Source organism: Musa acuminata, chromosome BXJ2-6 (assembly GCF_036884655.1).
Source record: "Musa acuminata AAA Group cultivar baxijiao chromosome BXJ2-6, Cavendish_Baxijiao_AAA, whole genome shotgun sequence".
In the NCBI taxonomy this organism is placed as follows: Eukaryota; Viridiplantae; Streptophyta; class Magnoliopsida; order Zingiberales; family Musaceae; genus Musa; species Musa acuminata.
The window spans coordinates 44,063,741-44,090,797 of NC_088343.1; the positions used below are offsets into that span (position 1 = coordinate 44,063,741).

A 27,057-nucleotide genomic window follows, 5' to 3' on the forward strand; every position below is an offset into this window, starting at 1 on the left:
ACCAAGTGGGCGTGTCCTGTTTGGTAATCGAGCCCTCTTCCGGACCGCGGCAAAGACCACGTGGGTCCCACATCCACCACGACCCGACGTGTCGTGCCGCCCACCGCCAGCTGACCAGGGTGGACCACCGTCAGCTTGGTGGGAACGAACGACGGGGGGCAAAGGTGAGAGTCCTGCGTCCCCCCCCGCCCCCGCCGTTGCCCACTTTCTATGGTCGGGGAACGTTCGATCAGAAGCATGTGATCCCATAGGAACGGCCAGCAACAATCCACGTTGCAACAGCGGTCAAAGGACGAACTGTTGCAGCAAAGAGTTGGCTGAGAGCAGTACAGTTTAGATAGAATCAATCTTTCAGGTAAAAGAGCTATTTTTATGACTTGAATTCATTTAGGTAGCACACAGGAGTAACTATATCAATGCCTATCTAGAACAAGAAAACCTTCTCAGCTCAACATATTTAATGCTTTAAGTGGAGTCTTCAGGTCTTGTAATAGTGATTATTCCCACATTAATGTCTGATCACAAATTAGACATCAATGCTTGAGTAGAAGGAACATGAAGTCTTACCACATCAAGAACAGAATGTGTGAACAAATAAATACATAGGCCACCAGTGGCTCCAACTCACACTCAAACACACAATAGTGTTGTTCTTGGAGCCCTGGCGAGAGTGGGAACCTAAAGGAAATGAAGGAATAGGTGCCAGATAGGATAAACCAGGAGAAGAATGATGCCTATGCTGTTTGAAACGCCATGGCTTTTTGTTAATGAGTTCCTGAAGCCACCCGATGCCTGGATGTGCTCATGAAGCAGGTAACAGCCGATAGCCAGACATGTGATAACACCAATGAGACTGTCTCTTACTGTGGAAGCAAAGAATCCAGGAGAAACCACCAGGAGGAGGATTAGTGCTCCGGGCATCTCCAACCAGTCTGCAAAGTCACATGCAAGACAGAAGGCAAGCTTAGAGTTTACTCATGTTCATGGGAAAATGCAATACCCTGGACATTTAAGTTCCTATACCGATAAATTCACATTCAGGCAATTAGCAGCCGATATAATTTTCAGTGTACACAGACAAGAACATCGTATAGTACCTTGATGAAAGTGTGCTGTTGTGTAAATTAAGCATGCAATTCTGTGATAAATTCCTTTTTCATAACAATTAATGGCAAAGCCACCTATTCTCATATTACTTGTTAAATTGTGATGTTTACTGTTCTTGGCACATACAATGTCGTGCAAGCAGATACCAGAAAAAGGTAAAAGACACCAATCCAAATAATAATCACACCATGGTGTAATGCTTTGCAATTGAAAACCAAAATAAGAAGTTTGATAACTTTAGAGCTAAGGAAAGCATGATGAAGAAAAGGGTCAGATAGATACATTTGTGTATCTGTCAAACTCTTATGCAGGATCATTTTTCGAAGAAACAAGCAGCTAGAATTTATAATGGATTTGCTGAAATGAATTATCAAGGATTTGTTGAAAAGAGTCGATCTGCTTAATTCCTGGTAGGTAAATAAGGGTAATTGAGCAATTTTACTGATATGAAATTTGAAGTGTAAACTATTTTACCACTGCAGATATGTAGTATCGTGCCATTAGCATCATTTATCAGAATTACAAGTTAAGAGATATCAAACACTATCTCTGGAGCATATTCAAAAGATTGCATTTAATAGATATACCACATCTTATCAGTTGACACTAGTAACATGATAAAGCAAGCTAGATTATATTGGATTAAGTACCAGGGAAGTGCCGAGGAAAGAAAAGGCGCAGAATGACAGCAATTGATGCAACCCATTTCCCAAATTCCCCTCTGCAATTCATTACAAAGACATTTAAACACACATCATGGAGAAGAGAAACTAGAAATTGCCATAACAACAACCTAAAACCTTTTCTACATATCTGGATAAGATAAAATGTATACAAGTCCCTTTTGATCCAAGAAAAAGTAAGAAAACAAGATGTCCAAGTCATCTGATACAACAATTTTTTTTTGCCTAAAGTGCTGAGTTGAGCTATATAAATTAGCAAAATTTTCACCAGTAATGCTAGCTACTGATTTGGTTCCTTATATTCTCCCCAGCAGTTTATTATGGACTGTCATACATATTAACAATTCAGATATGTGGATCCTCCAAACTACCTAAACATCATAAGGGGAAACCCAAACTTTTGTGCTATCTACCATTTAGTAATGATGGCACAAGGACACCATCCTGTCAAGATTATTGGTTGGTCGAACGAATATTTACCTTCATAATCTAGTACTTCCAGACAATAACACAGAGGAAGTAATCACCTTAGCAAAGAAAACAACACAGATGGCAAGCTCAAGAAGATGTATGGAATTAGAAGTGAAGTCAACATGTTTGTTCTCCAGTTAGTTCGATCCAGTATCAACAGATATCTGCAGAAAGAACAAAAAATGAAAGGTGATTTAAGCTAAATGCATCATTAGTTAGAAGTCATATTGCAAAACTTCCAGAACTCAGAATAGATCATGCAGTTCGCAATAACAGTGGCAATCACATGACATCATGGTGAATAAACAAAGTTGCTGAGAGAATTACATAATTCACTGACATAAGTTCCATGATAAAGGATCAAACAAATAAAGTTCCCAGAGCAGGAAGGGGGGCTAATCACAGATTAAACATAACAAATTATGAAGATTTTATTTCATCGATGATACTATTGTGTTGGTGTCCTGGGTTTACAGTAAATGATTCAATTGTAGCTATGATTGGATAGCATCTTATTTATTTATTCTTTATTTCGATATAGTGATTGACTTCAATATAAATAAGAGGACAAAATTTACTTGGTATTTGAGGCTGCCGCCATCTTTTTACCTGGTAAGATATGATATGGTATCAAATGAAGAATGCTTAGCCCACATGAAAAGGTTTAATTACTTTTACCACAAGAAAGGAACCAAACTTTGAATGGCCGCCAGATTTAGAATCAAATTAATTCGTCGAAGTAAAATGTTCTTATGCGTACTATAAGACTTCTAATCTGGCGATTCTGAGAGAGAAATAGGTCGAATTCAGCACGGGCTCGAAGATCTACCGATTTAAAATGCGGAAAAACTGAAACTTTTCGTTTCATCATCCATCAAAAGGGCCCGCGATCGCAAAGGACAAAAAATAGATCATAATGCTCCGAATCAGAATCAGATACCACAAAAGCAACTGTAAACCCACAGAAAGCCAAGAGGATAAAAGAGAGCCGACACCAGCAGGCAGGACGCGGATAAATCACCGATAGAAATCGATCACACAAAAGGAGGAAGAGGGTTTGGGGAAAGTAAAGAAACGAAATCGAGGAGTACCGACATGGCGGCGAAGGTAGCGAGGAGCTTGAAGAAGGTGGTGCCGGAACCCAACCCGCCAACGACCATGAGGGCGTGGTTGGCGAGCTTCCTGGCGGCCACGCCGAACTCCTGCAGGTCCGACCGGATCAGGTCCTCGCCGCCGCCGCCGCCGACAGAAGCGTAGTCATCCGTCTTCATCCTGAGATACCCGCTCCTCATCTCCTCCGCCATCTCTGCTGCACTCTTCTTGGAGAACGGCTCCAAGTGGACACCGGCGGGAGATTTAAAGCCGGTCGAGGACACGGAGGCGATCGGATCGAAAGACATGGGGCCCGCGTCGACCTGGCCCTTCAAACGTGGAAGTCGGAACCTATCGACTCATTCATTTAGCCTTCCGGTCCTTTTGCGTCCGCACCCGCTCACACACCTGCTTCTCCATTGGTTATCATTGTGGAGTCCACATAAAACCCACTGTGTTAGCAAATAGTATAGCGGGTAGCCATCGACCCAGAGATAAGATCGTATATATAAATGCCCTGTCTGTTCTTCTTGTTCCCTATCATTTTGTTTTCATGGGCTTGTCCATTTGGCAGAATGTGGCCCACAAAAGATGGCCACTTCTATTGTGGACTCACTCCATCTTTTAGGTGGGCCTTCTTGTCATGTTGCCTCAATGTGTTGACCAAAAATCACTCAGTCAACTGTCATTTTAGAATGTTTGCCACAGGAATTCTGTGAAGTTCTCCAACTATCGCTCCCTACACACCATGTAATCATGGAAACCATGATAAGATTGCCTTCTCACAATAAGTCATGGCCTCCAACTATCACTCCCTACAAGACTTGGCAGAGTGATATTTGTCCTCTGCTAGTCCTGTCCTCAACATATGTGCATGGTGCTTCGGTGATCCCACGTCCACATCACACATCGGTTACGGTGTCGGGTCAACGTTGTCTTGCACCGATAGTTATACATGTACGAGTCCGCATCCCTCCGATATGGGCGGCTGGCCGCTACTGCTTGTGGCCTCTGAACGGAATCGAGCGACGTATGCATGGTCGAGCCATCCATGTAGCCCGCTCTCACAGGGAAGGAATCTTGGGCCATGACATGCCGACCCTCTTAAGTGAAAGACAAGGACGTGTCGCAAATGAATCTAACACAGATTCTCTTCCCGTGCCTACGTAAATAATACGATCCGTTGTAGTGAAACGAAGCTTGGGATGATATTGCATGGATCACCCAATGATGTGAATTCGTCATCGATGAAGTCGGACCCTTTGACACCAGAATAACAAAGGCGAATGTACTTACTACAAAAATGTATCTCGATCGAGAAGTTCAATCTGACCCTACGAGGATCTCAACCCGAGGCATCGATGATCGGATCAAACCGTACGAACCCCTCGGCCATGGTATTAGGTGTACTAACACAAATAATAGTACCCTTTTGTTTATAAAAAGTGATTTTAATTACACGCGCTGGCAACACCCAAACATAAAAACAAGCGTCTCTTACTGTTGTTTCTTCGTTAGACCACTGTTTTTCATGTCATCTCCAGTATACTTTGGTCCGTAGAAGACGCGTCAAATACAAAAATTAACATTTATTTTTTATGCTTTGCTATGTAGAATTGGGAGGTACATAAATCAAGCAGGCCATGTTGTCCGCACGTGCGCTCATGCGGCCGCCCTCACTGGCGGAGGCCCGCCCTTGACGGCGTGGCCCACCGTCGGGCTTCTAACCGCACCGTAGCTCTGCCGCTGCGCCACGGGCGCCCCTGCTCCGCCGCCTCTCGAGCGCAGAGACGACGGCTCCGCTTCTGCCGGTCCCTGCTCGGGCGTCTTTCCCCGCGCGGTGTCCCATTCCGACACCCGCCATACCTTGACCGAGTTGTCCAGGCTCCCGCTGTACACCACGTACCGTGGCCCACCGCAGGCTCCGTCTGCGTGGTTGTCTTCCGCCTTTACCGCCAGGCATTTCACGGGCCCCTCGTGCCCCGCGAGCACCGCCAGCTTCGCGTGGGCCCCGTAGCCGCCCGCCTCCTCCCTCCGCCAGACGCACAGGGTCATGTCCGCGGACCCGCTGACCACCAGGCTCCCGGCCGCGGCGAGGCAGAGCACCGGCATCCGGTGCCCGCGGAGCCTTTCTCCGTGCGTCAGCTGGCGCCGCCAGCCTTCCCATCGCCAGTAGTTCACCACCCCGTCCGAGGAACCGCAGTACACCGCCCCCGCCGCTTCCGCCACCGCCACCGAGGTCACCGCGGCCTCGTGCCGTAGCAGCGTCTGCACCAGCACGTGCCTGGTGGATCCTCCCTTCCCCGTTTCCTCCCTCCGCCACACCTTCACCGTCCCGTCCGCCGACCCCGTGAACAAAAACCCGCCGAACCCGGTCGCCACCGCGTTGACAGCGTCGTCATGCGCCGTGATGGATTCTAGGCACTTGGAGTCCGACACCCTCCACACCTTCACCGTCTTATCCCACGACCCAGAGTATAATATCCCGGCCTCTTCGTCGAGGCTGAGACAAGAAACCGCGTCGAAATGCCGAAGCCACACGGTCTTGTGGTGCCGCCGCACCTCGACGTAGTTGGACGGGTTGATGGAGCTCTTCAAGAAGTCCTTGAGCCTTGGGAGCGTCCCCACTCTCTTGGGGACGGCCGGGTTCTTCGACGAGGTCTTCCATATCCGGATCTTCCCGTCCTGGTGGCCGGTGAAGATCTTGTCACCTGCGACTATAATAGCCTTGACGAGGCCGCTGCTGGACTTGAACCCGGACATCTCTCGACGTCCCTTCCAGACGCGGATGTTCCTGCTTTCGGAGCCAGTGTAGAGCAGGTCCCCGGCGGCGGCGAGGGAGTAGACATGACCCTCCTGGCGGACGAGCGATCCGACGAGGCCGGTGGCGGCGGGGTCAGCCAGCGCCTCCTCAGACAGGAGGGGAAGGTAGGCCCACGGCGATTTGGCGAAGGGGGAGACAGCCGCGGGGCTCCACGGGGACAGTTTGTAGGGCGAAGCCCCGGTGCTGGTTGGGTTGCGGTCGGAGGAGTACCCGGGGCTGACGGCGGCGGAAGGGGCAGTGTCGCCGCCGGTGCAGAGCTCGTCCTCGGACTGGATCATGGGGTCGGCGTTGAACAGGTCGAACAGCTTGGAGCTGCGCTGCGGGCTTCCCGTGCCTCCCTTTCGATTCATCATCGTAGATCCAATAATATAAACTCCAAAGACGACCGTAGGATTAAAGAGAGGGGAGAGAATATGGAGGAAGTTTTGGTGCGAAGAAAGCCGAAAGATGAAGAGCTGTAGAAGTAAAAGATATTGCAGCTACACCATCAATGGTCGACGACGGAGGCGGGGGGGTGTATAAATAAGACGAAGGAAGGGACGAGGCCATGCCACGTGGAGGAAGATCACTTCGGACTCACGGAAGGCGTTCGGGCGCAACTGTGGAGTGGGACCGGCAACCCGTCAGATAGACATCTCATACAAGTGATCCGCACAGTAACTACTACAACTTTCCTTTGACTGCTTCTGGAATACGTGTAGGCTTCATCCCGTTGACCAGTCTTTGAGAACTTACCGAGCCGTTGAATGCTTTCGCGACAAGTGTTCAACAAACGAGGCTCGAGGTTTGCCGATATGGTCAACGGTTAAAAGGAAGAAGGAAACCAAGATCAAGTGGAATTCGAAGAGCTTTCGGACACGGTTGAACGTCTTTCAGTCTTCCGACACATGAATCACAATGCAAATTAAGTGGTCGGTCATTGAGTGCCATTTGGTACATGTGCATTATCCGCAACATAAAAGAATAGAGAGAATACCGTAAGAGCCACTGTAAGATCGGCACGTAAAAGACTAGAGAGAGAGAGAGAGAGAGAGAGAAGACTGTGGAGGTATGATGAGAGAAGACTTATGCGTGTCAGTTTTCATGGTCGAGTTGAGTGATGGAGACTGAAACGTATTCATCTGACGCTTGAATGGAGGTGCGAAGGTGGGAGGGAATGTTACGGCAATTATCCCCATCTTGATGATGTGTGTATGCATAAAATTCGTGGAAAATATTCACTGGATTTAACAGTGTATAATCCGCGGAAGAAGAAGAAGAAGAAGCAGCAGAAAACAGTAGTCCACGATAAATGTTTGAAGTCAAGCTTGGGGAGTACTCTCATGCGTAACCACGACGAGTTCTATGCGCGTTTTCACAGGATATATGCATGCTTTAAAAGACCTTTTACCGAGTGAAATAATGGAAATATCCAAGTTGTAAGTCAGAATCCTCGGCCACAATAAACGTGAAACTTGAATCTCTAACTTAAAAATGCCATCACACTGTTTGAAGGAAACAACAGGGAAGCAATTGTAGACATGCGACCTGTCACCTTTGCGTGGAAGACTGCAATATGGATTCCTTCGTAAGCCACCTGTGCCACTGTTTGCAGGTGGTAGGTGAAGTTTAGGTCGAATGAGAGGCCACATAATGCATTTGCCGCGTGACGGCTCGAGCTCAATCATTTAGCTTCTTCCACTGCTGCAAGTAAACGGTTCCGCCCCGCCACGTACCGATTCGGTAGGTGGTAACGATACGCTCTCGAGGGTGACGGCGGTACACGACGACGTTGCACGGTTTGGACTACGCGATCCTGATGCTGTGTCTCGGAGTGTGTGGGGATAACTTGGGGTACGTGAACGGGTGGATCTTCTGCCCGCCTGTTATGACTCGAGAAATCGCATTGGGGTACACATCAAAATGTGAAGTGATTGGATAAGATTGGCAATTATTGGAGCACAAATTCATGGCATCTAATTGAAGATGCGCCGATTTGTGTCTAATCTAATGATTGTTGTTAAGAATATAAATCATGATTTGTGTCTAATATAATGATTTTAATTTTTTAATATAATAATTAATAGTGAGACATGTTAAGAAGGTCGTTATCACATATGCTAACTTGATCTCTCGAGGCTAACAATATATTTATAAATCTTTTACTCTCATTGTTGATCTCATGACTCGTTGATCGTTGAATAATACATATAATTATTCTCTATATTCATCGCAGTCTCGATTAGAAATCAGTGTCGAACAATTCTAATCAAGTTAATAATAACATTGATAAAAAAAATTAAAATAAAATCAAAGAGTGATATTATACGTTGGAATATATATTTTTGGTCATAGAGAATGAATTGGATAAATTTAAATTCTTCATGTTGGGTCTGAATCAATCTACTACCCTATGATAGCAAGTGTTAAACAATATAAATTATACATCTGATAGAAAAATAAAATATTAAGGGATGAAATAGTCTATCCATTTTCTAGAAATTTTGAGCAGAAAATTCTACAGACTTAATCAATTACAATAAATATAATAACTATCTTAGTGAAAATTCATAAATGTATTTTTAACTGTTAATTAAAAACATATATATTTTTTGTGATTTTAGGTACTTTAAATTAAAGTCCATTAGATCATTCAAAGTATGTAATCCGGCCCACAAGTAAGGCCCAATCTTGAATTGTGTATTATTATCAGGATGCCCATTAATAGAGGTCGTCTTCGTAATTGCCCCATTAAGAGGAGGAGGAGTCTTCTTCGTGGTCTCCGTAACACCCGCCGTCGAACAAAGCAGCGGAGGCTGCTAGCGAACGAACCGAGAGCGGGAGCGAGGGGGAGGAGTCGGGAGGAAGATGACGGTGTTTCACTTCTTCAATTGCGCCATCCTCACCTTCGGCCCTCACGCCGTCTACTACTCCGCCACTCCTCTGTAAGCCCCGATTCCTCCTCTCTGACCATCGGTTCCTTTGATCTCCATCGCCGATCCACACTTATACTCCGATTCCTCGTCGGTGGGATTATCGAAGTGCAATTTGTGTTCAGATCCGATCCTGAGCTTCTTCCAGAAACCCTAGGTTTCGCTCGCTTCGATTTGTTTGTAAGTTTGGTAATGATCCTTGTTCTCATCGAACTTAGGGATTCTCACCTTTGTTCTAGTTAGCAAATTATTTGGCGAGATTCAGGTCGGGGCTTGTCATGGTGTTTCTTTGTGACGATGGAGCTATTTGTGAGCCTTGAAGAAGAGAATTCGCTAACGTTGCTTTAGGTTTAGATTTGCTTGTCGACCTAGCATTTTAACAATGTGGTAAATCCGAAGACGACGATGGATGAGTTGGCGGTTAAGTTTAAGTGTCTTTTGGAAGCTAATGTTTGTGCTACACAATTCTATTTCACCTCTGGGGATACATGGAATGTCGGTAGGACTGGGGGAGACTGTAAGTTGTGGGTATAACCTTCTGTTCATACTTGAAGTGAAGAATGCTCGTTGGCGGGAGCCTAGTGCGAGGCGCCATCCTTTTTCTGACTTGCTGAACTTTGTTGAAAATATTCAAAGTTTGTAATCTTTGCTTAGTTTGTGTTTGAAGGAATACAGATCTTAGTCTTTCGTTTGTTTAGCTGTTTAAATTATTGAACTTTTCATCTTGCTAGAAATAGAATGCATGAAATTAAGATTTAAGATATCAGTCGGGCCAATACATGCAGGTCGGGATTTATTAGTCCAGTCAAGCTGCGGTATTGAAACATATAGCTCAATACTGGTACATATTAATTCATTTTAATTTTTTATTATTTTATGGAGTGGTACCGGATGATATGGGTCTACATACCATCATGTATACCAGCACTATATCTGCCTGATAGGTTACTGAAATTGGTAACGGAACAATATATTTTGTGAACAACCATCTAATTTTAGATTTATCAAGGTTGGATCTAGTAATAACATATTGTTTGAGTATATGACACAAGGTAAGATTCTGTACACAAGATTAGTTCTTGTATGTGAGGAAGAGTTCTAAGGAGATACTATAGATAGGCCTAGAGAACATTATTTGAAGATGTTCTTGTCCACAAGATCAGTTCTAAGTCATTTTAAGTTGTTTAAATACGTCTACAAATGACCATTATGTACAATGTTGCAGCAGGGAGTTGAGTCAAGTTATAGATGACAAGAAATAACAGAGTTAAATTCTAAAAAATCTGTGTAACAAGAAAGGGTACATGTAGATGTTGGGGCTAGAGGTGCAACTTCAACCTGCTTATGATCTTTGTTGAAGTTGATGGTTGCATCAGATCCTAACTTATTCTAGTTTACTATTAGCTGACTTAACAGAACCTTTTTGTCCAATTATCGACATGTTTTTGTATGGTTATTTTTAGATGATTGTTGTTGTAATCATTGTTGATGGAGATTTTGCCATTTTTATGTTATCAGAACCAATGGTGACTTATCATAAAAATTTCACATGCTTCTGCATATCATAGATCATATCTCATTCCATGTGCTTCGTACAGGTCAGAGTATGATACAATTGGAACTTCTGTTAAAGCTGCTGTAGTTTATTTGGGAACTACTTTAGTAAAGGTTTGTAAATTTAATTTACTGCAGTTGACTTTTTTGTACGTGAAAAAAATTATCTAAGTATTTCCTTAAGTCTAATTTTAATGATCTTGCTGTATGATTTCATTCTTAATTTAACATTCTTTGTGGTATTGGATAGCTACCAAAAAATACTAGAGAGGGAGAGGAAACTAATTGTGTTTACCACAAAACTCAGCCATATAATAGCTTTTTAAAATTTAGATCTTAACAGTCTACTTTTCTTCAGATTAAGTGCATATGGAAATTATGACAAAAAAAGATTTATTTTAGTTCAACTTTTAGCCAATCTCCACCTTTTCTCCTTTACTTTGTTCTTCTTTCTCATTTCCTCTTTTTGTTTGATAAAAGTGTGGTACCTCTTTGGCTGTCTTTGAGTTATTCGGAGAAACCCTTGTAGAAAACATGTGGATTTTTTGGGGTAAAATTTTCATATATCTTCGCACATTCTTAATTAAATTTATTGCATGGGATTCTTTTTATTGTTTGTCGTAGATTATTCTAGTCCTTTACTCTTGGTTAAACTGATACACTATTGTTCAATCATCTAGAAGGATAAAATGTTTAATTTTAATTTTACTTGCTTATTCTTAATTTTTATGCTCTTGATATATGAAATTATTATTGTTGTAAGTTTCACCTGTGACTGTTCCAGTTAGGATTTTCACTTCCTACTCTTGTGATTATTCTTTACCAATACTAACCTCAACATAGTTTACCTGCAGCTTATTTGCCTGGCAACATTTCTTAAAGTACCCGAGAATGACAGCTTTGATCCCTATCAGGTGGTTCCTCGCATGTCTTTTAGATGCCTAAATCTAGAGTTTTTGTTTCCGAAAATATATGCATGTCGACGTTGTTCTCGCTACAAATACTTAATTTATTCATTTGGTTCACTAGGAATTGCTCAAAGCTTTGATTGGATTCATAGATGTAGCTGGACTTTATTTTGCATTGACGCAGCTGATGCACAGAAACATTTCTCAGAATCATAAGTTCCAGGCTGTTGGTCTTGGTAAGAAAGTAATGCTATTTGTTTTCTGGTTTCTGGTTTTTGGGCATTCAATTCTTCTGGAATCTCTGTTGTTTTCGTAGTGAAAGTACACTAACGTAATAATTTAGGAAATAAGACGAGTTACCTACAGGTCAATCAGTTTTTCACATTTGTACTTCATCTCTCTTATTACCTGTATTTTCAGAACTTGCATTTCGTGTTTGCCCTATATGATGTTAACTAAGGGACTTGGTTCTAGATATCCTTGAACCACGGAGGAAAATACAACTAAACCGAGCTTATATAGATGGGTTGTGCATGTTATCTTTTCATTGAGGAGAGATTTTCTTTTGATTTACTAGTATTACCTACATGCAGGTTCATCTTCCCCCTTAGCTCACCTCAGATTCTTTATTCTGACCTAGTCATTGAGATGCCTATCCCACAGTATAAAAATGCCACTCGGTGTCATCATCATTTGAGGATTGTGTCAATAGTGGTTAATATTGTACTCCTAAATGTTTGGAACTATGTTCTTTAAGTTTTTTACGTTAGCTCACATGTTGACATCTTTATTGTCAGATAAATCTTCATTCTCATGTCCATTACTTTGTTGGCCTTCTAATTGTTGCTTTTTTAATTTTCTTGAATTTCATATTTCTAGAATCTGATATCAGTAGTATCTGACACAGCATATATTGCTAGGAGCTAGTCGGTTTAGACAGCTTGTTCTGTTTAGTTAATTTTAAATCTCCACCTTCTTAATTTGCTTTTAGTGTTTTGCTGGTGTGTGACTGCCATTTTATTGTATTATATTGCAGGAGTTTCATTTTTGTTTTTCGCATGACGTGACTTCTTGTTGTATGCAGGTTGGGCTTTTGCAGATTCTGTTCTGCACCGATTGGCACCTCTTTGGGTGGGAGCTAGAGGATTAGAATTCACGTGGGAATACATTTTTCAAGGCATCGAAGCAAATGCGAATCTGGTATCTATAATTATCTTGCTTGAGTTTAGCAAAATTATCTGCACTACTTTTGATGGTCAAATTAGTGTCTACTAGAATAAATAATTTACGAGTAATAGGTAATCAGTAATCTGCTGTTGTTTTACTTAGTAGTAATGCATGCTAACTCCTAGAGTTGGAAGGCTAGATTAATTTTATTTGATATGATTGATCTCCCCAAATCCTTCTTCATTTGGGAGACCGGACTTCTCCTTAGTGTTGTTAATTGTATTATAGTTTAGGAAAAAAAATTCTATTATAACTCTTTTCGTATTCTTTATGATTTATGTTTGTTATCCTTATACAATCAGGATAGCAAGTTATTCATTATGTATGAGGATATGAGCTTAATTTATTTAAATTATCTTGATAATAACCTATTGTTTTTTTTTTCTTTCCTGATATTAGGTACTAAATCTCTCCCTTGCTGCACTTGGGTCCTTGATGTGGCTTAGGAAGAACAAACCCAGAACTCTGATACCAATAATTTATGCATGTGCTGGTGTTCTTGCAACAATGCCATCTATCACAAGGTTCTTTATCTCTCTTTCGACTCATGTTGCTAGCTTTATAGCCATCTATCACAAGTTCTAAGCATGGAATTGACACAGCAACCATGTTTGATGATGCATTACCGTATGCTAGCTTTGTGAAGTAATCGTCACACTGATATGCATGATAAATCTAATGTTGCTTGTATTTTTGCTATGAACACTAATTCAATTTCATTTGGTTCATAAGATTTCGCTTGGGTCTTAATGACATTGAACGCAAACCGTTTCATTCTGGACATTCTATTATTATAAATATTGCAGCTACCTGAGAAGAGCTTTGGGGTGGCACCCTCCGAAGGTGGTAGCCTTTGAACTGGCTTCTTCACTGGTGATGGCCTTCATCAGCTGGCAACTTTTTTCTGCTTGTCAGAGACCATCGATATAACAAGTGTCCGTGGTGGAAACCGACATATTTGGTGAAGGAGCTTTGGCGTATTTCATCGCATGTATCGACTATTTACCGGTTGCCATGTTTAGCCTTCTTGATCTGGGTAACGCTCTGGACAAGCTCGCTTCCTGATATAAATGGTGCATCAATTTGGTAGCATTAATGTTTTGCAGACACACAAGTTTTTGTAGTTTAGACAACTATTTCAAGATTACTTGGGATTGTGAATTTTATTCTGTCACCATGAACAAATAAATATTATGAGTCCAACCTTTTGCTTTTGATGCATGTTTTTAGGAATCATGGATGGAATGCCAATAGTCTCAGTCAGTATGATGGTTCTTGTGAACCCTAATAATGATCGCTGGTTGACCTGTCAAGAAATCCTTGAATGGTGGGTCAAAACAGAGACATTGTTACAAAGTTTGAACCCATAGACCAGACATTGTTACATAATTGTTAGCCACAGCCAAATCTGAAAGCTTGCCTCCTTTGTTCTACCACTTGATGAAACGAACCCTCCAAGGCATTGTCAGAAGTTGGCTTCTGATCACTTGGTAAGGTGAGGACCAGCTTTAACTAACTTTTTTGATTAGTAATTTCTCATCATCATCATCATCATCAGCTGAGGCTTTTAATGTGATGGCTGTAAAGAAGAAAACAATAAAGAGCTGTAAAGAAGCACAACATCTATCTATCCTGATCTGTACGTAGTCAGTCTTCACGCCAATTTTAATGTGATGGCCGTTGATATTAGAAATAGAAGAATTCTCTTTTTGTGCAATATTGTGGTCGAATACATAACATTCCGATTTAATTAAGATTATCTTATAAAATGAATTCGTTATTATTAATTTTATATTAAATATTTTAGATTAATTATTTTATCAGATCGGATTATGGTAAATTGATAATCAAAGTCAATCAAATATTGAAGTCAAATGGAAAAAGGTTATCGGTCAGACTAGTTATGATAGGTGAAAATCTCAAATCTATGGCAACAAGATCGATCCGATCGAGAAATCGCGTGCATGTCAGACTCGACCACTGTCTTCGATCGAACTCTTACCAACATATTTCTCGTCCAGAACACCAAACTAAGAGTGTTTCCAATCCAGCTCGGCACTACGTTCTGTCTATGCATTGGGTTGAAACAGACATTTTCTCCAATAGCCAAAAACAAAACAAATGATGACAGGATGATCGCTTCTAACTCCAATCCCAAAAGAAGTTTGGAACAGACCATTATATATATTCTGGTAATCCAACACAAATTATTCGTCACAGAAGGACGGGTTCTACTAATTTACAACCTCTGTTGACACATAGACAGCAAATTTCCTACCATGAATACTCTCCGTGGCCTCCTCCTCTATATACGCAGACGACGGATATAAAGTTATGTGCACTTCATCTCCTTTCTGTGAGTCCACGATTACCGGACAGAAACTGTACATCCTCCCTACCACTTTACGTCCAATGTCAAAGCCTCGGGAGGTACAACGAATGATGGAAATTTTGTGAATGAAATATTTGACATCAAACTGCTGAAAGAAATAGAATCCGCGATGGTGTAAGGTCTCTTCAGCTTTTTTACTAACACAGGCTTCAGCCGCCCTTCTCCTTCCACTCTAGCCATTATCTCCAACCAGATTTGTGCAGCCTTGGGTTTCTGCTTCCATTCTGGTACCTTTTCCAAGCTCCTGTTGTTGTTCTCGGTAATGTCTCTTTCGAGCTGCAAACGGAATTTGATTTCAGTTGCCGATGTGATCTTTGCTTTGGTGAATCGTACGGATGTGTCGGGAGAGACATTGTTGCCGAGCAAGCCCCCAACGAGTTTGTCTAGCATGCTCAACCTCGAACTGACAAAACAAAATGAACAGGATGATATCTGCTTTACACGGCCGTTGCTGTAACATTTGGCAGGTAGCAATTCAACAGTATCATCGGTCTTGAATGCAGCTTCGATGTCACCTACAGTGTTATCGTACCCATGAGCCGATACTGATACTGATCCCATGACATGCACTGAGAGATGTGGTACGCAAGAGGAGTAGCCAAGGTGCCAAAACTTATTATGGTGTTCAACATGTGCAGCTAAGCTTCCATTAAGCGAAAGCCCAATATCATATGGGTGGCTGAGAGAGACTCCTTGGGCACCCTCTATCTTTATCCTGATGCCAATACCAACAAATATCTTCCTTAAGCCACTATAGGTGATGTTTGACTGCAAAAGAAAAAAAAAATTTCATCTTCTTCATAATGTACTAAAATAAGTAGCACTTGGAAAGCAAATGTATCTCTCTCTCTCTCTCTCTCTCTCTCTCTCTCTATATATATATATATATATATATATATATATATATATATGTATATATATACACACACACACACAGATTGAAACAAGAGACTGTCGGACCAACATATGCACATCAGCTATACTAAAATGTTTAAGGCAGGAAAACCATCATGAAGTATACTGTATGAAGCATGTTTGGCTACAAAACACTATAAACAAAACTAGGCGGATACAGCATTTCTCCTTTTACAAAGTCCAAAAATCTTGCTCAAAATCAGATTTGTCATAAGAATGCCCAAGTGAAGAAACTAAAATGAAATGAATAGCAAATTAGCAATGTGTTCTTTCATTTACATGTCAAAGACAATGCAATGTATATGTGCTTAGTTTTGCATTTTTTTGAAAGATTTCTCTCCAGTTAAGATCCCACCGTGTTGATCATTCACAGAACTTTTGGATTCAATGTTTAATTCAGTAACCTTCTTGATTCAATATGAATCTAAATGAATGTCAAATTTCTAGAAAGCTCATATTACAAACTCCCTAGAATAGCACCAGCTAAGGAACTAGTGTTTTTTTAACTTTTGGACAAGAAAACTCCAAATAGAAATTACTTCCTCTATCTCTGTGTTTGAACAACTCATAAAAGCAAAAAATTATTAGAATATTTGATAGTGTGACAACAAGAGTTATGTTCAGTAATTTGCAAATTCTTAACTTGAAAGAAAATCTTCAGTTTTTCAAAAAAAGACACTAGGATCTATATGAAAAGAAAAAAATTAATCAATGACAGACAAATTGTGATATTATAATACAATCAATGCTTTTTAAGGTTGATAATGGCCAATTCTGATCAGCTGATTTCCCTACTAAGGAGACTTCTAAGACTAGTTGAGACTTCCGACTTTGTTATCGTTGTTGTTCGAGACTTCCATTACTAATCATTACAATATTGTAAGGATTAGTATTCCTTAATCATCTTCCTTTTTCTATATTTTTTTTCTTCTAAAAATGTTTGAGCTTTTATATTGTCTTCAACAAAAAGCAGTTCACCAATCTGCTCAGGACAATCCTGATCCAGATTACTATGGCTAGGCTTTAAGCTGCGCACAATCTGATGAACCTCAACAAGGCTACTCATTAAAGTTAACGATAATACATGAGATCATATGCTGGCTAAAAGAAATATCACAAAAATATATTAATTAAGACACATAAAAAACAAAAATAGAATACGATAAATATTACAGAAGCCTATTTTACAAGGTTTGCTCATATGAGGGTTACAATTAACAATAGGTAATTTCACATAGAAGATTTAGAAGAAGATGATGGAAAATGCTAGTTGCATAACTAGAAAACAAAACCAGAAGGAATTCGATTAAATTTTCATAAACAATATAAGAACCACCAGGTTAAAATATTAGGTAATATTTGAAGTCTTAGACTTCAGTTACGAATGAAAGTCACAATAACACATGTTTCACTCTCAAGTTTGATGAGCAGATCAAGATGGCTGCACCAGTTCATAATGTAATGCTTTCTAAATCTTTAATTTTAATTTCACCAGCCTTCAGTATCCAACAACACAATTCTCACTTGTTTAAGCTACCATTTTAATGGAAGAATTTGGGATTACTTCAACTCTATCTTTCGACTGTTCCGTTTCCCTTTTACTGCTTTTGACCAAATGATATATGGTGATTTGGAACTTCAGATCAATCATTTAAAATGATATGAACATAGAACATCATAAAAGAGTACAGTCCTGGCTAAAACTTGTTGAGCCTACAATCAATAGGCAGGTACAACAGATCGTCATTATTGATGAACAAGTGAACAACACCGATTTGTATTCAAATCACTCTGTAATCAACGACCTCAATCCCAATTAAATCAATCGTACTACAAGAAATGAAGTTACAAACCGTCAGATATGTAAAACTGCGATTCTTACAAAGAATGGTTAAATTACCACCGCATCACATCATTCAACAATTCGTTCAGACGCATGTTAAATCCGGAACTAAAAATATAAACGTAAAGAACCTTATCCTTGTAAATTGCGTCCAGAAAACAAATAAGTGTAAAGAAAAAGCAATAGGGGAAGATAGCTCACAGTGGGCAAATGCAGCGAGATCAGATCAGCATCTCCACCACCGCCGTCAACCCTCAAATCGAGCGGCCCCACCAACTCCAAAGCCCTGACGGCCGGCGTGAGCCCTGCGACCCCATCACCAGCGACCAAGTCCGACCCAGACTCAACAACTGCCCCATCCGCCCTTCTCCACGAGACGGCCTCATCGTAGAACCTCAAGATCATGGCCCTCCTGCCGACCCTAACGTGAAACTCATACCTCTGTGACACGCCGACCCTGGCGGTCTTTCCGTCCAAATCGGCGATCCTAACCTCAGCCGCCGGATCCCACCCCTCCTTGGCCGCGAGCGCCCTCACCACCTCCCTCAGGAGCGGTCGAGGGAGCGGGGAATCCGGTGGCGGGGGAGGGAGGAGGGTGAAGGAGGAGTTAAAGGGGAGGGATGCGGTGGAGGAATCGAAGGAACCGGCGGCGAGGAAGAGGAGGAAGACGGCGACGAGAACAGTAGAAGGCATCGCCATTTAATTCCCCCAAATTCGCATTCTTCGATCGATTTGGTCTTCGCGTTGCCTATTTAAAGCGACGGCGGTGACGTTAACCGGCCTCCCATATCCTGCTCCCCCACGACACACGACGATGGATATAGAGATCAAACGGCTCAGAATGCGCCACATAATAACCAGTGCTTACCACCAACTAGTTATAACAGTATTAACAGATCAAGCGCCCTATTCCATCCCGTTATAATGATTTTAACAGACGTTACAACAAATAGCGGATCGGGTACTTTTTGATTAGATCCGAATCCAAACCCGTTGTGTCAATGAACCTCGGCAGGACACATGGCAACTTTGTAATGTAGTAATGGATACAGATGGCATATTCCGAAAATATATATTCACTTTTATTTCAAAGATACAACATAATAAGAAGAGGAATTAAACTAATGTTAAATGAGGATACATGACAATTTTTAATACACTGATTAAAGGACATGTGATGATTTTTCAACATAATAAATGCTTTTAATCGTTTTAATCTCACAAACTAAAACCGTAGCCATAGTAAATAAAAGGAAAACAAATTAATACAAAACATACTTTAGACTTATAGGTAATTTAAGAAATTAAAGATAGATAAATATTAATTTGATTAAGAGATTTTGAGATAATTATATATTATCTTTTATAGTTAACTATCATTAGTATTTCGATTCTTCTACTTAAAAAATAATATTAAGATTTCTATACGAAAGTAAAATATTTAATTCTAATTTTTCTCACATGTCGAAAAAAAATATCACACGTATCGTGCCATGTGTAAAAAAAGTCTTATTCATAGAGATCTTTTCAATCTGCGAAAGAAATCACCGTGTAGGAATGATCTTTGCAATTGATCTGTTGATACATGTAAGAAAACAAATGGAGATACAAAGGTGACATAATAAAAAAGATGGTTTCTTGCACTCTCTCATTATTGTTCTCTGTTGCTTTGCAGCCACCCTCTCGTGACACAAGATTCAAGAGGTTGAACGAAGGATATTATTGTTCCCAGTACTAGCGAAGGCCAACAGCCTTCCCACACCGCAAGGCATTTGCAGGCATGTCATACTCATTGGCGTAGCTTTTCTCTGGAGTCCACACCCTGATGTAGAACTGCTGCCCCAGGTATTGTCTTGCCCACATTGCAGACCTCAGGTTCCACATTCCTTGGTTGTCCAATGACACCAAGATCGCAGACCATCCATTTGGATAAACCTATACGACCATGAAGAGATTTGAGACGCTGCATTCTGAGCAAACAGTAAGATCCATTTACTAACCTGCACAGTGTGTCTGGTGACAGCGTCCACTAGATTGTACCGTCTTCGGAGACGCTCTGTCCATTTTCCAGAGCCATATCTGCATCATTCATGCAGTCGATCGTAAGAAACAGATCCATATTGCCACTGCAAGCTTGCTTTGATCTAATGCAACCAAGCAACGCGATTGAAGAGCTCACCCGACGACCCAGAAGTCGTAGCCATCGAGATGCCATGTCTGCATGGTCTTCTCGGTGTTCTGGAAGATGATCTCGACGAAATCATGGAGGTTGAACCGGACCACCGGCGTGCTAAGAACAGGGGAACCTCCGGCCGGCGGAATCGGAAGGCTGTCCCAAGTGAAGACCCCGGCGATGTTGAAGTCGTCGGCGAGCTTTAAGGGCGTACCGGGCACCACAAAGGAGACGCCATTGATAGCATAGCGCTGCTTCCCACCAATCACGGCTGCTGAATTGGCCAACATGATCGATCTCGACCTGGTTATCTTGCCGTAGTGGTACGAACCTTGCGGATTCGGCCTGGCTGCGCTTGCTGTCAGATTCCACCTTCAGCCAACGAAAACAAAAGATCAGATTAAACGTGGAAGCTGTCACCAAAAACATCGATCATGAGATGGCTAGAACGACTCGTACCTGAATGTTCTAGCTTGCTTCATGGACCAATGCAGCCCGTAGGCCGGACCGCCGGGGATCGGACCGGAAACAGGGGAGTTAGAATTGCTGTAATGGAGGACGGCGGTCGCGGTCAGGACCTTCCGGGTGAACCGGGTGGAGGCGACGATGTAGTAGTCCTTGGGAGCCTGATCAAGCGTGACCAGCACGGACAAGGATTGACCGACATGGATGTCGAGGGAATCGTAGATGTTCTGAAGAGTGTGCGATCCTTCTACTTCCACAAGCTTCATCTTGTGGCCTTGGATCCTGAAGTTGATAGAGGTCGTCATCCCCACATTCGAGATCCTGAAGAGGTAAGTCTTCCCTGCACAATGCACCATGTTTTGCTTAGGAATGTAACGGAGAAGAAACTGCTGATCAGTGAAGCAGAGATACCTTGATCTCCGGCAAAGGCAGTGTACTTTTGTCCATTGATGAGAAGATCATCTGGGAAAGGCAACGAGCTTCCTGAATCCAGAACTTTCTGCAACACCTGCAACATACAGCGCGAAGACGCATTCAGTGTCACTCTCGGAGAAGCAATGTCTGCAGCTCAGTCTTGTTACCTTATGGCTGGCCCTGTACCAGTCGCCGACGAGCAAGCTGAAATCATCGGCGGGCTTCGCGTACGGCACCGGGATCTGCGGCCTCTGGTACACATTGAGGGAGCCGAAACCACCCGCCGCCCTCTGCATGCCGGTGGAGGGGAAGTAGGTGAACCCACCAATCTGGTCCTTGGTCTGGAACTTGTACGTGAAGTTGCCACTGGGGAGGATGGGGCAGTTGGTCCCCGGCACTCCATCTTGCCAAGAGTTCTTCCTCTGTTTGATCCCGTTCCTGCACACACATCCCTCTCTAAGGAAACGCAAATCCAGACCAGAAAGAAAGAACAAGCGCCGTCGCTACCATGTCAAGAGCAGTGGCTCGTCGAGCTTGTTGATCACGTCGATGACGATGTTGTCGTTGGTGACGCAGTCGAGGCGAGGTCCAGGGAACTGGCCATTGATGAGGATTCCCTTCGAGACCAAAACCAAGATCACCATCTACTTTCATATCTGTAAAGCATGAATCAAACGCAGTCAACGAACAAACCTGCTGCTGAACTCCAAGAGGATAGATAGGCCCATACGTCACAGTCCAGGTGAAGAATCGATAGGGGTCGTCAGCTCCGGCGACGAAGGCTGCGGCCAAGAACACCAAAACTCCACAGACCAGCCTCATCATTCTCAGCGTCGGACGAGGAAAGGAGGAGGAGGATGGAATGGGTTTATAAGCAGGAAAGCCGTGGCGACAGCTACAAGGATCGAACGCGTTAACGCGTAGCGATGAACGGTGAGTGGTAACTGAGCTGTGAACAAACACAAGTCCGTGAAACGAAGCATAAAAGACTCATATGAATCAAGCTGAGCTCTCGAAGTCCCACCACCTCCTCATCTCCATCTCTGTGACTCGCAGTATGTAGTTAATGGCGAACAGCGTGATCTATGGTTTCCACGGCGTGATGGTCGCGTGTGGGGACGGCTTTGCTAAGTTTCCACCGGGGTTAGCGGACGGCACGGAAATTGAGGCACAGGGAGAGGCGTAGTAATGAGCACGCTTTGTTTGAAGGTGGCGTACAGCCGGGGCTTGCTTGGGCTCGACTTCCTTCTTTCCCAACACAAATAGGAGCGGCTCATCAATTTGTCGCCATTGGAGAGGAGGTGATTTAGGTTGACAGGTAGGCAATGATGATTGCCATCACTTGAGGATTATAATCATGGAATTTGTATGTAAATTACTTCTAAGATTTCTAATTTTTATTTATATTATTCAATTGCTAAGGATGAAATGTGGCTTTTATGACCAACAATATCATAGAATTCATTAAACTATACCTATTAATAAGAAATCAATATATTTTCGACCTCACAACACTTGTAAAAGAAAATAATAATAATAATAATAATAATAATATACATAATCATAATCGCTACACAAAATTATACAGGCAAGAAGAAATGATGCCGAGTTTGAAAGGGAACGCCAAGCACTCAGCAAGAAGCAATACCAGTCAGTGCTCACTCGTGTGATACCATGCAGTGTTGATCTGCAAAAGGCGACGTGATCATGCAACGCTTCCTTGGGCTTTACGGAGACTGGAACCTTCGTGGACGCATGTACTCATTGCACTTTCCGGCATGAAGCAAGGAGAAGCGGAGGTGGGCAGCGTGGGGCATGACCTTCGCCGCGGGACCCACGCCGGGACCCTCCGCCGACCTCTCTCTCTCTCTCTCTCCGTGTCACGGTGATCGGTCCGTGCCGCGACCTCTTCTTCCTTTGATCCCTCAAGACACTGTCGTCGTCGTCGTCGTCGCCGTAGTTTGCGCTGGAAACGGCAAGGTTTTATTGCTCGGGAAGAAGCCGTTTTTATCTGTTCACGAGTGGTTTGTACGTGCCACGAGTGTGGGTCCCACCTGCCGTTTTGGACTCGAGCCGACTTGATCGAGCTGAGATCGGGTCGAGCTTGATTCAGTTACCGGACGTATCAAGAAAGGGTGAGAGGTGCCGGGGGCGACCGCGGACGATGAGGACGTTTCCGGCGAGTAGGGCTTCCAGGAGCGCGAGGAGGATGGGCGGAGTGCTGGTGGGAGCAGCGGAATGAACGGTGAGAACTTTCTACTCTCCTCCTCCTTTTCTTCGCTTTATTACGTTTTGATGAAGCAAATTTGTCCGATCACGGTTGATTAGGGATTGGAAACAGCATCCGGCACAGAGGATGATGCTTAGAAATTGCATCTTTTCTTGGTAAACGAGTATGATGAGAGGGCCTGGTGGAAATTTCTATGCTTATTATTAAATAGTGATTGCCGAATTCCCCTATAGAGGAGAAACATTGGATATGGTGTAATTCCAATGTAGTTCTTGGGTAAGTGTCTTCTTAATGCGTGAAACTGACCATGTTTTGTTGATAACAGTGTGCAATGAGAATATTGCTGAAGCCTGGAAAGCTTGAGGTTGCTTTTGAACTAGCTTCGAATTCAACTTGCGGCATTCTTGACCATTGTCATCATATCCTTTATGGAAAATATAGGAATGAGCTGTGTATTGGCAACCTGCAGCCTACAACCTGCACTTAGATGTCTCCCACTGTCAGTAGTCACCATCTTTGGAACATTGCATCGATTAACATCTAATTTAAAAAAGCCTAATCTATCTAAGACTTCAGCAAGAGACATGGATTATTGGATTGAATTAACATAAGTTATGCCCTTACTAGTATATGGCATCACCAATTCCATTGACTGGTCTGGATCAGCTGATTGTTAATGAATCAATTAGGATCTAATTGAATCTTAGCTGACTTTATGATTCTAAAAAATTCTTCTTATTTTTGTTTTATTTTTATTCTTTTACTTTGCAATTTTCAATTATTTTTAATACAATGTATATTTGACAAATCTGATCCGACCAATTGTGATCCTAATTTTTATTAAGATTTTGAATCTTATATCAAAATCATTAGTTCAATGTCAAATTCCATGTACTCACTTATAGAACTGTCCAATTGTTTTTAGCACGTAAATCTGGCATATTATGCTGTTGTCATTTTTTTCTTACTATCTATGTTCTTGTAACACCTTGTCTGATCACCGAAAAATTATAACGAGCTTGCAACGTGAGAAGCTAGCTAAGTATGATTCTGGGCAATAATATCCATAAAGTCTTTATGAGGAGGTCTTGTTACTCATTGGTAATCCATATACATTTATGTGGGGAAGATAATTAAACACATACTGGCAAACATGTGAACATCCGGAAGACTTGGTCAAGAAAAGTTTATTTTGAATCCAATATCATAATTGAAAGTCTGGGGAATTAGCTTAAATTTTATATGAAACTTATCAATACCTAGACCTTAAACACCTGATTTCATCAATTTAATTGCAGACAGGTTTGGAGTAAATCCATAAAAGGGATGGAGAGATCTGATGACAGGGATCACCATATCTGTGCCAGCAACAATAATATATCCATTTTCTTGGATTGTCACTAGGGCGAACAAACAATTTGCTAGTAGTCATTAGAGATCTGACCCATTTAATCTTTTATCATAAATCCATGAAGTTCCAAAATCTTAAGGAAAAACTCTGTATTTACATTGTAAAAGATTTTGCAAATTAGGTTTGTGATTGTGATTGATTTATTAAATTAGAATAAAATTCACTATTGTAAAACTCTGTATTTACATTGTAAAATTCACTCTTCTTGAAGGGCATTGTTTGTCTTTCCCAAGATGATTGTCTGAGAGATGATGAACAAAAACATTAGCCTTGAAACCCCATTAATCCATTTGGAATTCTATGTCAAACAATAGCCTGAGAGTCTCATTCCTTCAAGAGTAACCTCCCATAGTTCATCCAAAGAAAATGAACTGTTTCACTCCATCAACCCTAGGACCATTTGGTTAAATATCATTCTAATCGACAATGATTTAATGTTTTGAAACATGCCTGAAGATGCCAGGAACGTGAGGTTAAACCTCAGCAATATCAGTATACAAGCAAGACAATATTTTTATGAAAAAATACAATGAATGTAGCTTTTTCTCTCTCTAGCAGATACAGTTGTGTTTGATTACCTTCTTGAACTAGTTATGTTAAGGCATTGCATCTAAAAATTAAAATCGTTTCGTTACATTTATCTAAATATATATTGATCTCCTTACTCCAGTTCTCTCCTTGGTAGTGTAGGATCCAAGTTCCTTTTGGAGTTCAAGTTCGTGCAAAGAGTCCACAAGGTTTATTTGTGCCATTTTGTGATTGCTTTAGTGATGTGTAAAAGTTCTGGTCCAACCTCATTTAATAGCTTCCAAGAAACTAACCTGTTGTAGTTGGCAATTTCATTTCTAAATGTTGCCTCTATTTTTCTGCCATTGATAGGGAATATGCGAGGATACATCAACTCAAAGAAGTAATAGCTCTCATATAAGCAACAGGGAAGCCATTTGTTTAGAGGTGAGTTGATGAAAATTTTTTCAAGCCCCTCCTTGCTGGTAGAGGTGCAATTGTTCAGTTGATGTATGGTGCAGATGTTCTAATTCAAAGTCTTGGATGATTTGTTTGTGATGAAATTGTTGTTGTGGATCTGAGTTCTCTCCATGTTTTTGTCTGCTTTCCTGCTGCTTTTCATTGGATGTTAAATGCTATGGAATAACTCGACATGTCTTTCTTGACAATTTAGCTGATGATTCCTTGACAATTTGTCTGCTCTTCCTGCTTCTTGTGGATATCTTTTCTTGTATTTGCAACATTCTTCTCAAAAAAGAAAAGAAAAAAAAAAAAGGAAAAAGAATGACCCGTTATGACCTGATTTAAGGTTCGTCTAGATTGAATTTCTGCTTGATGTCTGCTAGAAACTACTTGATTAGATTGAATATCACAGGTTGTAAGGATCTTTGTGGTTGTTCTTAATAGGCAAAAACAATGTAAAAAAATCATAGAATGTATTTTTAGCTGAGGGAGGAATTGATGATGTGGTTACTTGAATGGATTTGCATGCATTATAAATAACACTTTATGGACAGATAATATGCTTCTCTCTTTTCTTTTATACACTATGATCTCAAATCTGGCTGGTATTCGTACTCATGGTTCTGGACTTTGTTAAATTTTAACACCGATATAATTCTTACATTATCTAGAAAATATGAGTTTTTGCACCTGTATTATCTGTTAAATATGTTGTTGGCTTTCCTCTTAACTTGCAGAATCAGGAAATAAAGGGGATGATGAGGGACCTCATCACTACCTTAATATAAAATGCTGGTCATTCTTTGGGCTCACAAAATCTGTGTCTCCTCTTCAAACATCCAGCTAAACCACGTAAATGCAGCAGCATGTGGATTTCCAGCTCCGCATTTGATCCTGACATGTATCCTCATCAAACCTTCAAGAAGTTGATTAAACTTGATGCCAATTACTACAAACATATGAGAATGTGGTAACCAACCACCACAATCTCATGCCACCTTTTTACAGAATCTTTCGATAGTCCAGTCCAATATCTCTCTTTAAATAATGGGCAGTGGTTCAAAGGCATTTGAGACATACATGATTTAGATCTTTTTCACATTTTCCTATAGATCTTAGCTTTAGATTCTTGCTGCGTTCGGTCCATTTGTTCATGTTGACATGATAGTTCCGACCATGAAATGCATCTTTTGGACCTGACCTTAATTCGAAATCAACCAGAGATCTTGATGTTTCATTTATCTGATTCATTTATCTGATTCTTCCAGATCGATGATGCTAGGATTTGACAGAGAAGGGAGCATGCAGATTCCGTTCCACGTGAAGTGGGTCCTGAATGGAATCCATCGGAGTGGTTGATTGAGATGGAGGAGTTATTAGAGACCCTCAAACAAGGTTCAATAAGTTTTCCTCGTCTTTGTCCTGGTGAAGCCCACCACTTCTTCCGAGAGGAAAACACCAAACCAT

At 41.6% G+C, this 27,057-nt stretch overlaps 5 protein-coding genes and 1 long non-coding RNA gene across 8 annotated transcripts; 2 read left to right on the forward strand and 4 right to left on the reverse strand.

Moving 5' to 3' along the window:
* Positions 1-540: 540 nt before the first annotated feature.
* Positions 541-3,884, reverse strand: LOC135613727 (cold-regulated 413 plasma membrane protein 2-like). Its single transcript, XM_065110765.1, has 4 exons — positions 3,357-3,884; positions 2,318-2,425; positions 1,758-1,828; positions 541-932 (listed from the first exon to the last, which is right to left on the reverse strand). Exons 1-4 carry the CDS (start codon positions 3,659-3,661, stop codon positions 679-681), a joined length of 738 nt encoding a protein of 245 aa, XP_064966837.1. The 5' UTR covers positions 3,662-3,884; the 3' UTR covers positions 541-678.
* A 950-nt stretch (positions 3,885-4,834) lies between these two features.
* LOC135615879 (protein JINGUBANG-like) lies at positions 4,835-6,663 on the reverse strand. Its single transcript, XM_065114954.1, has one exon. It carries the CDS (start codon positions 6,528-6,530, stop codon positions 5,016-5,018), a length of 1,515 nt encoding a protein of 504 aa, XP_064971026.1. The 5' UTR covers positions 6,531-6,663; the 3' UTR covers positions 4,835-5,015.
* A 2,241-nt stretch (positions 6,664-8,904) lies between these two features.
* On the forward strand, positions 8,905-13,993 carry LOC135615880 (uncharacterized). Its single transcript, XM_065114955.1, has 7 exons — positions 8,905-9,101; positions 10,688-10,757; positions 11,498-11,557; positions 11,673-11,787; positions 12,636-12,751; positions 13,178-13,302; positions 13,585-13,993. Exons 1-7 carry the CDS (start codon positions 9,025-9,027, stop codon positions 13,706-13,708), a joined length of 687 nt encoding a protein of 228 aa, XP_064971027.1. The 5' UTR covers positions 8,905-9,024; the 3' UTR covers positions 13,709-13,993.
* Positions 13,994-14,934: 941 nt separating this feature from the next.
* LOC135615881 (protein TUNICAMYCIN INDUCED 1-like) lies at positions 14,935-18,667 on the reverse strand. Its single transcript, XM_065114956.1, has 2 exons — positions 18,130-18,667; positions 14,935-15,938 (listed from the first exon to the last, which is right to left on the reverse strand). The coding sequence occupies exons 1-2, from the start codon at positions 18,625-18,627 to the stop codon at positions 15,174-15,176; spliced, it is 1,263 nt and encodes a 420-aa protein (XP_064971028.1). The 5' UTR covers positions 18,628-18,667; the 3' UTR covers positions 14,935-15,173.
* A 750-nt stretch (positions 18,668-19,417) lies between these two features.
* On the reverse strand, positions 19,418-21,990 carry LOC135615882 (L-ascorbate oxidase homolog). The gene is made up of 8 exons (XM_065114957.1): positions 21,674-21,990; positions 21,488-21,597; positions 21,148-21,418; positions 20,978-21,074; positions 20,561-20,906; positions 20,108-20,473; positions 19,929-20,007; positions 19,418-19,863 (listed from the first exon to the last, which is right to left on the reverse strand). Exons 1-8 carry the CDS (start codon positions 21,803-21,805, stop codon positions 19,663-19,665), a joined length of 1,602 nt encoding a protein of 533 aa, XP_064971029.1. The 5' UTR covers positions 21,806-21,990; the 3' UTR covers positions 19,418-19,662.
* Positions 21,991-22,737: 747 nt separating this feature from the next.
* Positions 22,738-26,829, forward strand: LOC135613728 (uncharacterized). 3 transcript variants are annotated; one of them, XR_010487364.1, is made up of 4 exons: positions 22,953-23,225; positions 25,312-25,358; positions 25,501-25,575; positions 26,328-26,829. It is a non-coding gene; the product is annotated as an uncharacterized LOC135613728 (long non-coding RNA). The 3 variants fall into 3 exon arrangements; XR_010487363.1 differs by lacking the exon at positions 26,328-26,829 and having other exon boundaries at positions 22,956-23,225; positions 25,501-25,796; XR_010487365.1 differs by lacking the exons at positions 25,312-25,358; positions 26,328-26,829 and having other exon boundaries at positions 22,738-23,225; positions 25,501-25,796.
* The last annotated feature ends 228 nt before the right edge of the window (positions 26,830-27,057 follow it).

Bases quoted from the DNA above. Each gene is read 5' to 3' on its own strand.
- LOC135613727 (XM_065110765.1), bottom strand. From the start codon at position 3,661: ATGTCTTTCGATCCGATCGCCTCCGTGTCCTCGACCGGCTTTAAATCT. The intron at 2,426-3,356 runs GTCGGTACTCCT...TTCTTTCTGCAG, and splicing joins CTCGCTACCTTCGCCGCCAT to ATATCTGTTGATACTGGATC. The intron at 1,829-2,317 runs GTGATTACTTCC...AATGAATTGCAG, and splicing joins GTGTTGTTTTCTTTGCTAAG to AGGGGAATTTGGGAAATGGG.
- LOC135615879 (XM_065114954.1), bottom strand. From the start codon at position 6,530: ATGATGAATCGAAAGGGAGGCACGGGAAGCCCGCAGCGCAGCTCCAAG.
- LOC135615880 (XM_065114955.1), top strand. From the start codon at position 9,025: ATGACGGTGTTTCACTTCTTCAATTGCGCCATCCTCACCTTCGGCCCT. The intron at 10,758-11,497 runs GTTTGTAAATTT...GTTTACCTGCAG, and splicing joins TGGGAACTACTTTAGTAAAG to CTTATTTGCCTGGCAACATT. The intron at 11,788-12,635 runs GTAAGAAAGTAA...TGTTGTATGCAG, and splicing joins GTTCCAGGCTGTTGGTCTTG to GTTGGGCTTTTGCAGATTCT.
- LOC135615881 (XM_065114956.1), bottom strand. From the start codon at position 18,627: ATGGCGATGCCTTCTACTGTTCTCGTCGCCGTCTTCCTCCTCTTCCTC. The intron at 15,939-18,129 runs GTGAGCTATCTT...TTTCTTTTGCAG, and splicing joins TCTCGCTGCATTTGCCCACT to TCAAACATCACCTATAGTGG.
- LOC135615882 (XM_065114957.1), bottom strand. From the start codon at position 21,805: ATGATGAGGCTGGTCTGTGGAGTTTTGGTGTTCTTGGCCGCAGCCTTC. The intron at 20,474-20,560 runs GTACGAGTCGTT...CGTTGGCTGAAG, and splicing joins AAGCAAGCTAGAACATTCAG to GTGGAATCTGACAGCAAGCG. The intron at 19,864-19,928 runs GTTAGTAAATGG...ATGGTCGTATAG, and splicing joins TCACCAGACACACTGTGCAG to GTTTATCCAAATGGATGGTC.